Genomic DNA, 13,203 nt, shown 5'->3' on the forward strand with positions numbered 1-13,203 from the left:
AAATGTCTATCATTTCTTCCCTCTCCTTCCTTTCCTCCAAAGTATAAATATTGAGCTCTTTAAGTCTAAACATAGAAACATGATGGCAGATAAAGCCTAAATGGCCCATCTAGTCTGCCCATCCGCAGAAACCATTATCTCTTACTTTCTCTGAGAGATCCCACGTGCCTATTCCAGGCCCTCTTGAATTCAGACAGTCTTTGTCTCCACCACCTCTTCTGAGAGACTGTTCCATGCATCGACTACCCTTTCTGTAAAAAGTATTTGCTTTGATTCCTCCAGAGCCTATCACCTCTTAAATTCATCCTATGCCCTCTTGTTCCAGAGCTTCCTTTCAACTGAAAGAGACTTGACTCATGTGCATTTATGCCACTTAGGTATTTAAATGTTTCTAATATATCTCCCCTCTCCTGCCTTTCCTCTAAAGTATACAAATTGAGATCTTTAAGACTGTCCCTATATGCCTTATTATGAAGACCATGCACCATTTTAGTAGCCTTCCTCTGGACTGACTCCATCCTTTTTATATCTTTTTGAAGATGTGGTCTCCAGAATTGTACACAATATTCTAATTGTCTCACCAGAGTCTTATACAGGGGCATCAATACCTCCTATTTCCTACTGGCCATACCTCTCCCTATGCAACCTAGCATCCTTCTAGCTTTCACCTTCACCTTTTCAACTGTTTGGCCACCTTAAGATCATCACATATAATCACACCCAAGTCCCGCTATTCTGTTGTGCACATAAGTTCTTCACCCCCTAAACTGTACTGTTCCCTCGGGTTTTTGCAGCCCAAATGCATGACCTTGCATTTCTTAGCATTAAATTTTAGCTGCCAAATTTCAGACCATTCTTCAAGCTTCGCTAGGTCCTTCTTCATGTTATTCACACCATCCGGGGTGTCTACTCTGTTGCAGATTTTGGTATCATCCACAAAGAGGCAAATCTTACCTGACAGCCCTTCAGCAATATCGCTTATAAAAATGTTAAAAAGAACAGGCCCAAAAACAACCTTGAAGCACACTACTGGTAACATCCCTTTTCTGAGTGCAATCTCCATTGATCACTACCCTCTGTCGCCTTCCACTGAACCAGTTCCTGACCCAGCTCGTCATTTTGGAAACCATACCAAGGGCACTCAGTTTATTTATTACACGTCTGTGTAGAACACTGTTAAAGGCTTTGCTAAAATCTAAATACACCACATCTAGTACACTCCCTCTATCAAGACTCATGCCTTTTGTACTAGAACATTGGTTCTTAAATCTGTCCTGGAGGACCCCAGCCGGTTAAGTTTTCAAGATATCCCTAATGAATATGCATGAGAGAGATTTGCATAGAATGATGTGGGGAGGCATGCAAATCTGATTCATGTATATTCATTAGGGTTATCTTGAAAACCCGACTGGTTGGGGGCCTCCCAGGACAGGGTTGAGAACCACTGCACTAGAAGCTTAATTATGTATTGTGTGGAAAGAAAATCCCTATTTCTTTTAAAAGTTTTACTAAATAACTCAGTGGTTCAAAAACTGTGGATCACAATCCCAATTGGGGTCCCAAAAAACTTGTTTTGAGTCACAAGCTGTCAGCACAATAGGGCCATACCACAACCACCTACTCTCCCACTACCGCCACCATTGGGCCCTCTGCCGTCTTCCTTCACCACTGGTATCAGTAGCGGTAAAGGTAATAGCAAGTAGAGAATGACACAGGGACAAATTTTTCCCCGTCCCTGTCCCTGCGGGAATTCATTTTCGCGTTCCATCCCTGCTAGTTCTTTTCCTGTCCCTGCGCCATTCCTGCAAGCTCCATCCTCACTTGCACAAGTCTCAAACACTTTGAAATCATAAGTAGCAACATTCTAGAGCTCAGATCGTGATGTCATAATGCCTCATTCCACCAATGCCTAAGCTCTATCCTCATCTGCACAAGCCTCAAACACTTTAAAATCATAAGTAGCAACATTCTAGAGCTCAGATTGTGTTGTCATAATGCCTAATTCCACCAATGCCTAAGCTCTATCCTCATCTGCACAAGCCTCAAACACTTTAAAATCATAAGTAGCAACATTCTAGAGCTCAGATTGTGTTGTCATAATGCCTAATTCCACCAATGCCTAAGCTCTATCATCTGCACAAGCCTCAAACACTTTAAAATCATAAGTGTTCGAGGCTTGTGCGGTTAAGGCAGAGCTTACGGGAATGGGGCAGGGGCAAGGACAGTTCTAAAACTCGTAGTGATGGGGGAAATTGAGTTACTTCGGGGACGGGGAAAAATTTGTCCCCTTGTCATTCTCTAATAGCAAGACATGAGTCCATCTCTGCATGCGATGCTGATAGTTATGCCTCTCAAAATTAGCAGAACCCAGATGTAAGGAACATCCACTTAAGCTATAGCAAAAAAGTTCCAAAAGTGTCACTGTAGTTATGCCTCTTCACTGCCTGAAATTTAAACTTCCTTTGTCAGAGGGGCAAGACCTGAAGAACTATAAGCATCATGTGCAGGGAGGTGGACCTGTGTGTCTTGCTGTTACCTTTACTGCTGCTGATGCTGCTGACAGTGACGGAGAAAAAAAGCAACCAGTGGCGTGGCGTCCCTCCCCTGCCCTTTTCTACACCCCCCCCCCAATCCATCATGATCCAGCTGCAGCACGTGCGCCCCCTTCCCTGTACCTGTTAAATTTTCCCAGTGCGAGCAGCATTACAAACTTGCCTGCGTCGTGTCGGCTCTCCCTCTGATGTCACTTCCTAAGTGCGGGACCTGGAAGTGACATCAAAGAGAGCTGACACCAACACGTGCATTAAGTTCATCATACTGCTCATGCTGAGAAAATGAAAGAGGTACGAGAGAAGGGGTGAACTCATGTGGCGGGGGAGGAGCAGGGGGTCAGAGAGGAGGACAGGTGCCGGTGCTCCCACCAAGACGGCGCCTGGGGCAGACTTCGCTCCCCTCCCTCCCCCTACACCTACTAAGCCACTGACAGCAAAAGTATGAGAAAGAGGGGGGATGGAGGGGGAAAGAGATGAAGCAATGCTTGATGGTTAGATCCTACATGGCTGAGGGCACTCAGCGAAAGAGAGAGAAAGAAGATGCATGGGGGGAGGGGGAGGGAGGCCGGAGAGAGCATGAATGAGTGTCAGCCTTATGGAGGGGATAAGACTAGGAATGAATCGGGAGGGGGACAGGGAACTGAGGAAATGAATGTATCCGATAGAGTAAGTAGGAGTGAGAGAATGGAAAGTTGAGCCTGAAGAACATCATTCCAAACTAAAGAGCCTATGCAACAAAACTTTGTTAGTGGAAACATTTGGTTAGCAAGATGTCTGCATGCATTTTTATAGTTGCATGATGCAGAAAAGTTTCACAAAATAAGAAAAAACTGCAGACTCTATGTACAAGATGCAGGCTGTGTTTATTATATCAAATATTAAATGCGGTCAATGATACCACCTTTTTACAAACCAAGGGACCTGACACGGTCCGTGTTTCGGTAAACACTCCTTCCTCAGGGGTCCATGGTTGATAAGGGTTTGAATTAAACCGCAATTTAAATTGATAATGAACTATGCAGTAATCAGATAAACGCGAGCTGACAGTTCCAGCACAGAATGGATACCGAAGGCGTGTTTACCGAAACACGGACCGTGTCGGGTCCCTTGGTTTGTAAAAAAGTGGTATCATTGACCGCATTTAATATAATAAACCCAGCCTGCATCTTGTACATATTGTCTGCAGTTTTTTCTTGTTTTGTGTTTGTTGTTCTTGTACTGCAGTCTTTTGTTGGATTTTCCTTTGGTTTTTGCAGGGAAGTTTCATGCAGAAGAAAAAAGCTGCTCAAAACTCCACTTTAAAGATTAGTACCAGACATGAAAATGGTTCTAACAGTTTCTGTCACTTGTATATAAAGGCCTGCCCTACTTTGGAGGCTGTAGTGTTCAAAACTCCTTCTCAGTAATCCTCCAGCTATGGCTGGCCAGGTTTTAGAGGCTTTACTTTTTCCCAGCAAACCAATAGTCACAAGTCCTATTCACCCACAGCAGAGGAAGCTTATGCAGTCGGCATTTCCTCAGGATTCTGACTCTGAGTTGTTAATGATGGACTTGATGTCTTTTGTGTATGTGTGTTGTGTGTGTGGGGGGGGTTCTATTGGTCATCCCAAACTCACATCCACCTGCAGTCTCTTATTACCCATCTCTATAGTCTCTTGTACACAGGTAGAAATGGTACATTAGCCAAGCTTTCGTATTAAGCCCTAAGCTGCATCTGTTTGAATATTTTCAGGATTTAAATTCTCTAGAGCTTCATACCTCCTCAGTCTGCTCCGGCCTCAAATTTACAAAGATCTGGAGCTGAAGGTAATGGTTTTCATTCTATGTGAGTAAAAAAAAAGCTGAGCACGGATTTCTTTTAATACAAATAGTAGTGTATTCCTTGTGCATGACACTCTGAATTAACTTCTGTCGATATATCCTTTCTGGGCCTTCTCGCAATTTTGGCCTATGAGAAAAAACTTTAATAAGTCAGATCTTTGATTTTACATAGAATTACTAGATGTCTGGATTTTCCCGGACATGTCCTCTTTTTAGAGGACTAGTCCGAGCGTCCAGATGACTTTTCAAAACCCAGTACTTTGTCCGGGTTTTGAAAAGCTTCCACCTCGGGACCGTGTCAGGAGCGCATCTGTGCATGTGCAGATGGCAATGTAGTGATGTCACATTCATGCGCGCATGTGTGTGATGTCATCATGTTGCATGCACAAATGATCTCCCAACGCGGTCCCGAGGACGAGAACAAGTTGAGGGAGGCGAGGCTGGGGTGGAACAGAATGTGACATGGGTGGAACTGGGGGCAGGGCTATGAGTAAAATCTGGTAACCCTAGTTTTACACATGCTGCTGGTTTCTATAGTGGCAGCACTCCATTAGCCCTGAAAAAAGCTGGATTATTTTCAGGTTCTGACACTTTTTACTGGATCAAAATAGCAATAATACAGTGTTGTACATCAGTTGTCAAGAGCACACAGGTTCCTTCTTCAAGAGTGGTTTCTGGCAAAACTTGCCTATCACTAAAGAAATGGCCATCAGTGCAGACTTCAGAATTTGGAGTAGATCAATAATAAATCAAGTCTAATAACTTCATTTTAACTTGTAATGTCAGGTGCAAGTTTCAGCTGGCAGGCAGCCTTTCTCTGTTTATTTTATTTTTATATATGCATTTTTGTAAATGGTAAAACTACACAGAGGAGGGATTTACAAAGGCCCTGATTCTATAAAAGTAGCTTATAGTTAGGCGTGCCTAGCCAATCTAGGAGCCTAACTTAATTCTTCGATTGGCTCAATTGGTGCTGTTAATTGAACAACAAAGTACAGAACAGGAGAGTCACCTCCACAAGTCAGACACAGAAAAACAAACAGTGGAGATGTCCAATCAAGACTCTTTTATTCACTTCAATAGCTCAATGACTCGACATGTACATGTTTCGGCCGCACTGGCCTGCATCAGGAGTCTATAGTCATGGACACACAGAAATAATTAAAATTACCGTATTTTCACGTAGATAACGCGCACCCGGGTATAGCGTGCGGGAAACCGAAATATATGTAAAAAAAAATTTGTATACCGCGCATGCTGCCCCGACTCTCCTCTGGCCACCCCGACTCTCCTTTCGCCCGCCCCAACTCTCCTCTCCCCCTTGAAGTCCTGTCCCCACCCTGAAAGCCTGATGCCCCCCCCCCCCCCGATGTCCGATTCACCCCCCCGCAGGACCACTCGCACCCCCACCCCGAAGGACAGCTCGCACGCACTCCCACCCGCACCCCCACCCTGAAGGACCGCTCGCACCCCCACAGCCTCCCGACCCCCCCCCCCCATCATGTAACATAGTAACATAGTAGATGACGGCAGATAAAGACCCGAATGGTCCATCCAGTCTGCCCAACCTGATTCAATTTAAATTTTTTTTTTTTTTTTTTTTTTCTTAGCTATTTCTGGGCAAGAATCCAAAGCTTTACCCGGTACTTTGCTTGGGTTCCAACTTCCGAAATCTCTGTTAAGACTTACTCCAGCCCATCTACACCCTCCTAGCCATTGAAACCCTCCCCTGCCCATCCTCCACCAAACGGCCATACACAGACACAGACCGTGCAAGTCTGCCCAGTAACTGGCCTTAGTTCAATATTTAATATTATTTTCTGATTCTAAATCTTCTGTGTTCATCCCACGCTTCTTTGAACTCAGTCACAGTTTTACTCTCCACCACCTCTCTCGGGAGCGCATTCTAGGCATCCACCACCCTCTCCGTAAAATAGAATTTCCTAACATTGCCCCTGAATCTACCACCCCTCAACCTCAAATTATGTCCTCTGGTTTTACCATTTTCCTTTCTCTGGAAAAGATTTTGTTCTACGTTAATACCCTTTAAGTATTTGAACGTCTGAATCATATCTCCCCTTTCCATAGCAAAGCAGCAGATGAATCCAGAGACTAGTGGGTATAGCTCACATCGACCAGCAGGTGGAGATAGAGAACTGATTAACAGTTGGCCTTAAAGCCTGGTGCTCCTTCTGTTGCTTCAGTTTTGCTCTATCTCCCAGCAGGGTTGGAGCTACCCTTCTAGCTCCTAGTCTCTGGCTGCTGCCGGATAGATTGGATTGGTGGTCCGTTGGAATTCCTCTGTTGAGACTAGTTCTCTTCAGTAGGTTGGGGGTGCCTGGCTGATTGGTGCCGGCTTTAGGAGGTACACCTGGGCCCTCCCAGGTCCCTGCTCCACCCTCCCCTCCGTTGGATAGAGGGGTTCCTTTCCAGGTTGCAGGACTATTGGCTGGCTTCTCCATTCCAGTAAAAAAAAAAAAAAAAAGGAGCCTTCCTGCGTGTACTGAGCCGGGCAGGGGTTAAACTCGGCTTACAGTACATTTACCAACAATTCCCTGGCTTCGGGGGTGAGCGGCTTCCCGTTTGGGTGAGTGATTTTTTTTTTTTGTTTGCTTGCTTGTTGGTACTGGTCCTCGGAGCGTTCCCGGATGCCGGGCGGCTTCGGGGGCGGAGTCGGCGTTCGGCGGCGTTCGCCGCGTGTGTATAAAAAAAAAAAAAAAAAGCGGAGCTTTACTAAAGCCGAGGGGGGATGGCTGCCGAGGCTGGTAAGCAGTGTTCGCGCTGTGGGGAGCGTCGAACACTGTCGGGTCTGTGCTCTGCCGGGTGCAGGGAAGCGCCGGCAGATGATCCGTTTTTGGCGGCTTGTGAGGCGGCCATTTCCCGGGTGCGGGAGTCTCGCTCAAGGTCCCCGCCGCTCGAAGTCGATGCAGGGGGACTGCAGGACTCGGCCACGGAAGACAAGTGTGAGGCGGCGGGGGGTGAGCTGAGAGCGCTGGAGGCCGGCGTGGGCCCGCCCCTCGGCTCGGAGCAGGGTGGGGGAGTGCCCCTTAACTGGGGATCTTTGTCGCCCGAGTTTGTACAGTTGCTCCATCATGTGTTTCAGTTGAAGTCCTCCCAGCCTACTCAGCTGGTGCTGGGGGCCGGGAGGTCCCTTGCGGTACCCTCTACCTCGGCGGGGGGGGAGGGGACAGATACCAGGCCCACTGCGGGGGCAGCTGGGTCCCCGGGGCGGTCGCAGGGGGCTAAAAAGCGCAGGCTGGTGTCTGCGGAGGCGGTAGATATTTTGCCCAGGTCGCCTTTCTCTTTACCTGAGTCATTGGAGGAGGGTGAACTATTGGATTGGGACGAGGAGAGTATCCCGGGTAGGGAGGGGGATGACCCTTCCGCTCTCCGGTTGTTCCATGGAGAGGAGCTTTCTTCCTTTATTTCAAAGGCTTTACAAAGTTTGAATATTTCTCAGGAAGATGCTAAAGTGTCCGGTAACCCGCTGATGGCAGGTACACGTAGACCGCCTAGGTCCTTTCCGGTCCATGAGGCCATGCAGGAGCTGATCTCGGCGCAATGGGAGGCGCCGGAGGCCAGTTTGCGGGTGGCAAAGGCCATGAGGCGCTTGTATCCGATTGACCCGGCCGAACTGGACAAGTTTCGGTTACCTAGGGTGGACGCTTTGGTGGCGGCGGTGACCAAGAGGACTACCTTGCCGGTTGAAGGGGGCGTGACACTAAAGGATGCGCAGGATAGAAAGATTGAAGCATCCCTAAAGATGTCCTTTGAGGTGGCGGCGGTTACTTTACAGGCCGCAATATGCAGTTCTTACGCAGCGCGGGCATGTCTGCAATGGTCACAAGGGATGACCGATAATTTGCTGGAGTCTGGGGGTTCTGTCCCTGCGGAACTGGCAGATTTGGAGGCCGGCTTGGCTTATTTAGCGGACTCCTTGTATGATATGGTTCAGGCGTCTGCGAAACAAATGTCTCTGTCTGTGGTTTCACGCAGGTCCTTGTGGCTCCGTCATTGGGCGGCTGATGCCGCGTCCAAGCTCCGGCTGGTGAGACTCCCTTTTAAAGGGGGTTTATTGTTTGGAGAGGAGTTAGAGAAACTGGTAAAGGATTTTGGGGATACCAAAACGCAGCGTTTACCGGAGGACAGGGCTAGGCCCCCGGTACGGGCCTCATCGTCTAGACCACGTTTCCGGGATGTGAGGCGTGCCAGGGCTGGTAAACCTTTTTCCAGGGCTGCAGCTGGCCCGTTCTCTGCTTCGAGACCTCGGTTTCAGCAGAGAAGTTCCTTTCGCACGACGAAACCCTCTCCAGGGCAGGCAGCCCGTACCCCAGCCAGTCGCACTCCGCAATGACGGGGGCTGGGCTCCCTCCGCCCTGCCCTTAGGGGGTCGGCTTTCGGCATTCCGGGCGGAGTGGGCCACAGTCACGTCCGATCAGTGGGTGTTAGACATTGTTCGCGACGGGTACAAATTAGAATTCGCCGCTCCGGTCGTAGATTCTTTCGTGGTGTCCCCGTGCAATGGAGCGGCCAAGGGAGCCGAGGTCCGCAGGACCCTTCAGGTGCTGCTCGATCTGGGGGCGGTGGTACCGGTGCCCCCGGAAGAGGTAGGCAGCGGTATTTATTCCCTGTACTTCATTGTTCCAAAGAAGGGGGGGTCCTTCAGACCAGTGCTGGATCTCAAAGGGGTCAACAGATTCCTCAGTGTGCGCCATTTCCGAATGGAAACGGTACGCTCGGTTATTGCGGCGGTAAGGCCGGGAGAGTTCCTCACGTCTCTCGATCTCAAGGAAGCGTACCTCCATATTCCGATATGGCCTCCGCATCAGCAGTATCTGCGGTTTGCGATTCTGGGCCAACATTATCAGTTTCGGGCAATGCCCTTTGGCCTGGCGACGGCTCCCCGCACGTTTTCCAAGGTCATGGTGGTGGTAGCCGCTTTTCTACGCAAGGAAGGGATTCGGGTACACCCTTACTTGGACGATTGGTTGATCCGCGCCTCATCCCGGCAGGAGAGTTTGTCGGTGACGCAGAGAGTAATCTCTCTCCTTCAGTCGTTGGGGTGGATTGTCAACTTTCCCAAAAGTGTTTTGTCCCCTTCGCAGTCGTTGGTGCATCTGGGGGTGCGGTTCGATACGACTCTGGGGAAGGTGTTTCTACCCCGAGAGCGGGGGGAGAAATTGCAGGCGCAGATTCGCCTCCTTCTCGGGTCGCCCAGACCTCGAGTTTGGGACTATGTGCAGGTGCTGGGCTCCATGGTGGCGACTCTGGAGGTGGTTCCCTGGGCCCGGAGCCACATGAGACCCTTACAGCAGTCTCTGCTCTCTCGCTGGTCTCCAGCTTCTCTGAACTACAATGTGCGTCTCCAGTGGAGTCCTCGAGCGGCTCAAAGCATGCGCTGGTGGCTCCAGGACGAGCATCTTTGGAGGGGCATGCCGTTGGCCACACCGGATTGGGTGGTGGTTACAACGGATGCCAGCCTGCAGGGTTGGGGAGCCCAGTGCAGGCACACGTCGGTGCAGGGAAGATGGTCTTCCCAGGAGGCTCAATGGCCCATAAACTTACTAGAATTAAGAGCGATCCGGTTGGCGCTGCGGGCTTTCCAGACCCTAGTTCAAGACAGACCGACCAGGATCTTTTCGGACAGTGTCACGGCGGTCGCGTATGTCAACCGTCAGGGGGGTACCCGGAGTCCGCAGTTAGCCGAAGAGGCAAGACTTTTGTTTCAGTGGGCAGAGGGGCAGATCCCGCTTCTGTCGGCGGCCCACATTGCAGGGCACGAAAACGTGCAAGCGGACTTCCTCAGCAGAACTCTTCTCGATCCGGGAGAATGGGAGTTGTCGGCTCGTGCATTCAGCCTGCTAGTCCGTCGATGGGGGTGGCCAGAGATGGATCTCATGGCCTCTTCCCGCAATGCGAAGGTGCCTCGGTTCTTCAGCAGACGCAAGGAACTGGGATCGGAAGGGGTGGACGCATTAGCGCTCCCGTGGCCTCCGAATTCCCTTCTGTATGTATTCCCGCCTTGGCCCATGATAGGGCGGGTGTTGCAGCGCATTGCTCGCTTTCGAGGCACAGTAATCCTGGTGGCTCCGGATTGGCCACGGCGGCCGTGGTACGCGGATCTGATGCTGCTGTCGGTAGGCGATCAGGTAGCGTTCCAGGTAACTCCGGACTTGCTAACTCAGGGTCCAATATTAATGGAAGATCCGGGCCGCTTTGGTCTTACGGCCTGGCTATTGAAAGGTCACGGCTGAAGAAGAAGGGCTATTCTGAACGGGTGATTTCCACCCTGCTTAAGGCTAAGAGGATTTCAACGTCAGCCTCCTATGCGAGGGTCTGGAGGATCTTTGAGGCATGGTGCGGCAGACACGGAATTGCGCCTTTCCAGGCTTCTCTGCCGGCTATTCTGGCGTTCCTGCAGGAGGGCGTAGAGAAAGGGTTAGCATATAACTCTTTAAAGGTGCAGGTATCGGCCATTGCCTGTTACAGGGGCCGGGTGGCTCGCTCGGCTCTCGCATCCCTGCCGGACGTGGTGCGTTTCCTCAAGGGGGTTCAACATATCCGGCCGCCGGTTAGGCGAATTTGTCCAACTTGGAACCTTAAACTCGTCCTTGGGAAATTGCAGGGGGCACCTTTTGAGCCCCTGTCAGCGGCCACTTTGAAAGATGTCACGCTAAAAACAGTTTTTTTGGTGGCGATGGCTTCAGCAAGGCGAGTATCAGAGCTACAAGCGCTTTCTTGCAGGGAACCCTTTTTGCGTTTCTCGGAGGCTGGGGTGACGGTGCGTACGGTGCCGTCCTTCCTGCCGAAGGTTGTGTCGTCCTTTCATGTGAACCAGAGCTTGTTTCTGCCATCCTTCAGGAAGGAGGATTGGGGGAAGCGTTTTTTGTCGGTACGGCTCCTGGATGTCCGCCGTATGCTTCTCCATTATTTGGAGGTGACGAATGCTTTTCGTCGGTCGGACCATCTCTTTGTCGCGTTCGCGGGTAAAAACAAGGGGATGGCGGCGTCTAAAGCGTCCATTGCGCGTTGGGTCAAGGACGCTATTGCTTCGGCGTATGTGTTGTCAGGGAAGAAGGTACCGGAGCACCTTCATGCTCATTCCACTCGGGCTTTGGCTACATCTTGGGCGGAGTCCGGGGGGATGTCATTAGAGGAGATTTGCCGGGCGGCCACTTGGTCGTCAGGTAATACTTTTTCAAAGCATTATCGTTTAGATGTAGCAGCCCGGTCAGAGGCGAGTTTTGGCGCGGCAGTGCTGGCAGAGGCGGCATTGGCGTCCCACCCAGTTTGAGTTTGCTTTGCTACATCCCACTAGTCTCTGGATTCATCTGCTGCTTTGCTATGGAAGGTAAAATTATGGTCATACCTGTTAATTTTCTTTCCTTTAGAAGCAGCAGATGAATCCAGAGCCCCTCCCCAAGTGCACGGGTTGTGTGTAGGGTGTTTAGGTCATTAGGTTAGCCGGGGCTATGGTTGGTAAGTGTATTATTTCATTGCTGAAAAAAAAAAAAAACAAAGGGATAAGAAGAAGAGAAAGACACATTTTCTACTGGAATGGAGTTTTCTGGTTGCTCATTCTCCTATCGGGATGCTTGGGCAAAGTGCAAAACTGAAGCAACAGAAGGAGCACCAGGCTTTAAGGCCAACTGTTAATCAGTTCTCTATCTCCACCTGCTGGTCGATGTGAGCTATACCCACTAGTCTCTGGATTCATCTGCTGCTTCTAAAGGAAAGAAAATTAACAGGTATGACCATAATTTTACTGTCTCTCCTTTCCTCTAGGGTATACATATTCAGGGCTTCCAGTCTCTCCTCATACGTCTTCTGGCGCAAGCCTCCTATCATTTTCGTCGCCTTCCTCTGGACCGCCTCAAGTCTTCTTACGTCTTTCGCCAGATACGGTCTCCAAAACTGAACACAATACTCCAAGTGGGGCCTCACCAATGACCTGTACAGGGGCATCAACACCTTCTTCCTTCTACTGACTATGCCTCTCTTTATACAGCCCAGAATCCTTCTGGCAGCAGCCACTGCCTTGTCACACTGTTTTTTCGCCTTTAGATCTTCGGACACTATCACCCCAAGGTCCCTCTCCCCGTCCGTGCATATCAGCTTCTCTCCTCCCAGCATATACGGTTCCTTCCTATTATTAATCCCCAAATGCATTACTCTGCATTTCTTTGCATTGAATTTTAGTTGCCAGGCATTAGACCTTTCCTCTAACTTTTGCAGATCCTTTTTCATATTCTCCACTCCCTCTTCGGTGTCTACTCTGTTACAAATCTTGGTATCATCTGCAAAAAGGCACACTTTTCCTTCTAACCCTTCAGCAATGTCACTTACATACATATTGAACAGGATTGGCCCCAGCACCGAACCCTGAGGGACTCCACTAGTCACCTTTCCTTCCTTCGAGCGACTTCCATTAATCACCACCCTCTGGCGTCTGTCCGACAGCCAGTTTCTGACCCAGTTCACCACTTTGGGTCCTAACTTCAGCCCTTCAAGTTTGTTCAACAGCCTCCTATGAGGAACTGTATCAAAGGCTTTGCTGAAATCCAAGTAAATTACATCTAGCATATGTCCTCGATCCAGCTCTCTGGTTACCCAATCAAAAAATTCAATCAGGTTCATTTGGCACGATTTACCTTTTGTAAAGCCATGTTGCCTCGGATCCTGTAACCCATTAGATTCAAGGAAATACACTATCCTTTCTTTCAGCAACACTTCCATTATTTTTCCAACAACTGAAGTGAGGCTCACCGGCCTGTAGTTTCCTGCTTCATCCCTGTGACCACTTTTATGAATAGGGACCACATCCGCTCTC

General features: G+C 49.5%; 1 protein-coding gene across 4 annotated transcripts in view; it reads left to right on the forward strand.

Moving 5' to 3' along the window:
• The window catches only part of PYROXD2 (pyridine nucleotide-disulphide oxidoreductase domain 2), a 147,380-nt gene that overhangs the window by 16,392 nt on the left and 117,785 nt on the right, over positions 1–13,203 (forward strand). For all 4 annotated transcript variants that reach the window (XM_033941060.1, XM_033941061.1, XM_033941063.1 and 1 more), the window contains one exon: positions 4,285–4,358. In XM_033941060.1, coding sequence (XP_033796951.1) covers positions 4,285–4,358 — 74 coding nt within the window. The remainder of the gene's footprint in view (positions 1–4,284; positions 4,359–13,203) is intronic.

This window comes from Geotrypetes seraphini, chromosome 4 (assembly GCF_902459505.1).
Source record: "Geotrypetes seraphini chromosome 4, aGeoSer1.1, whole genome shotgun sequence".
Taxonomy (NCBI): domain Eukaryota; kingdom Metazoa; phylum Chordata; class Amphibia; order Gymnophiona; family Dermophiidae; genus Geotrypetes; species Geotrypetes seraphini.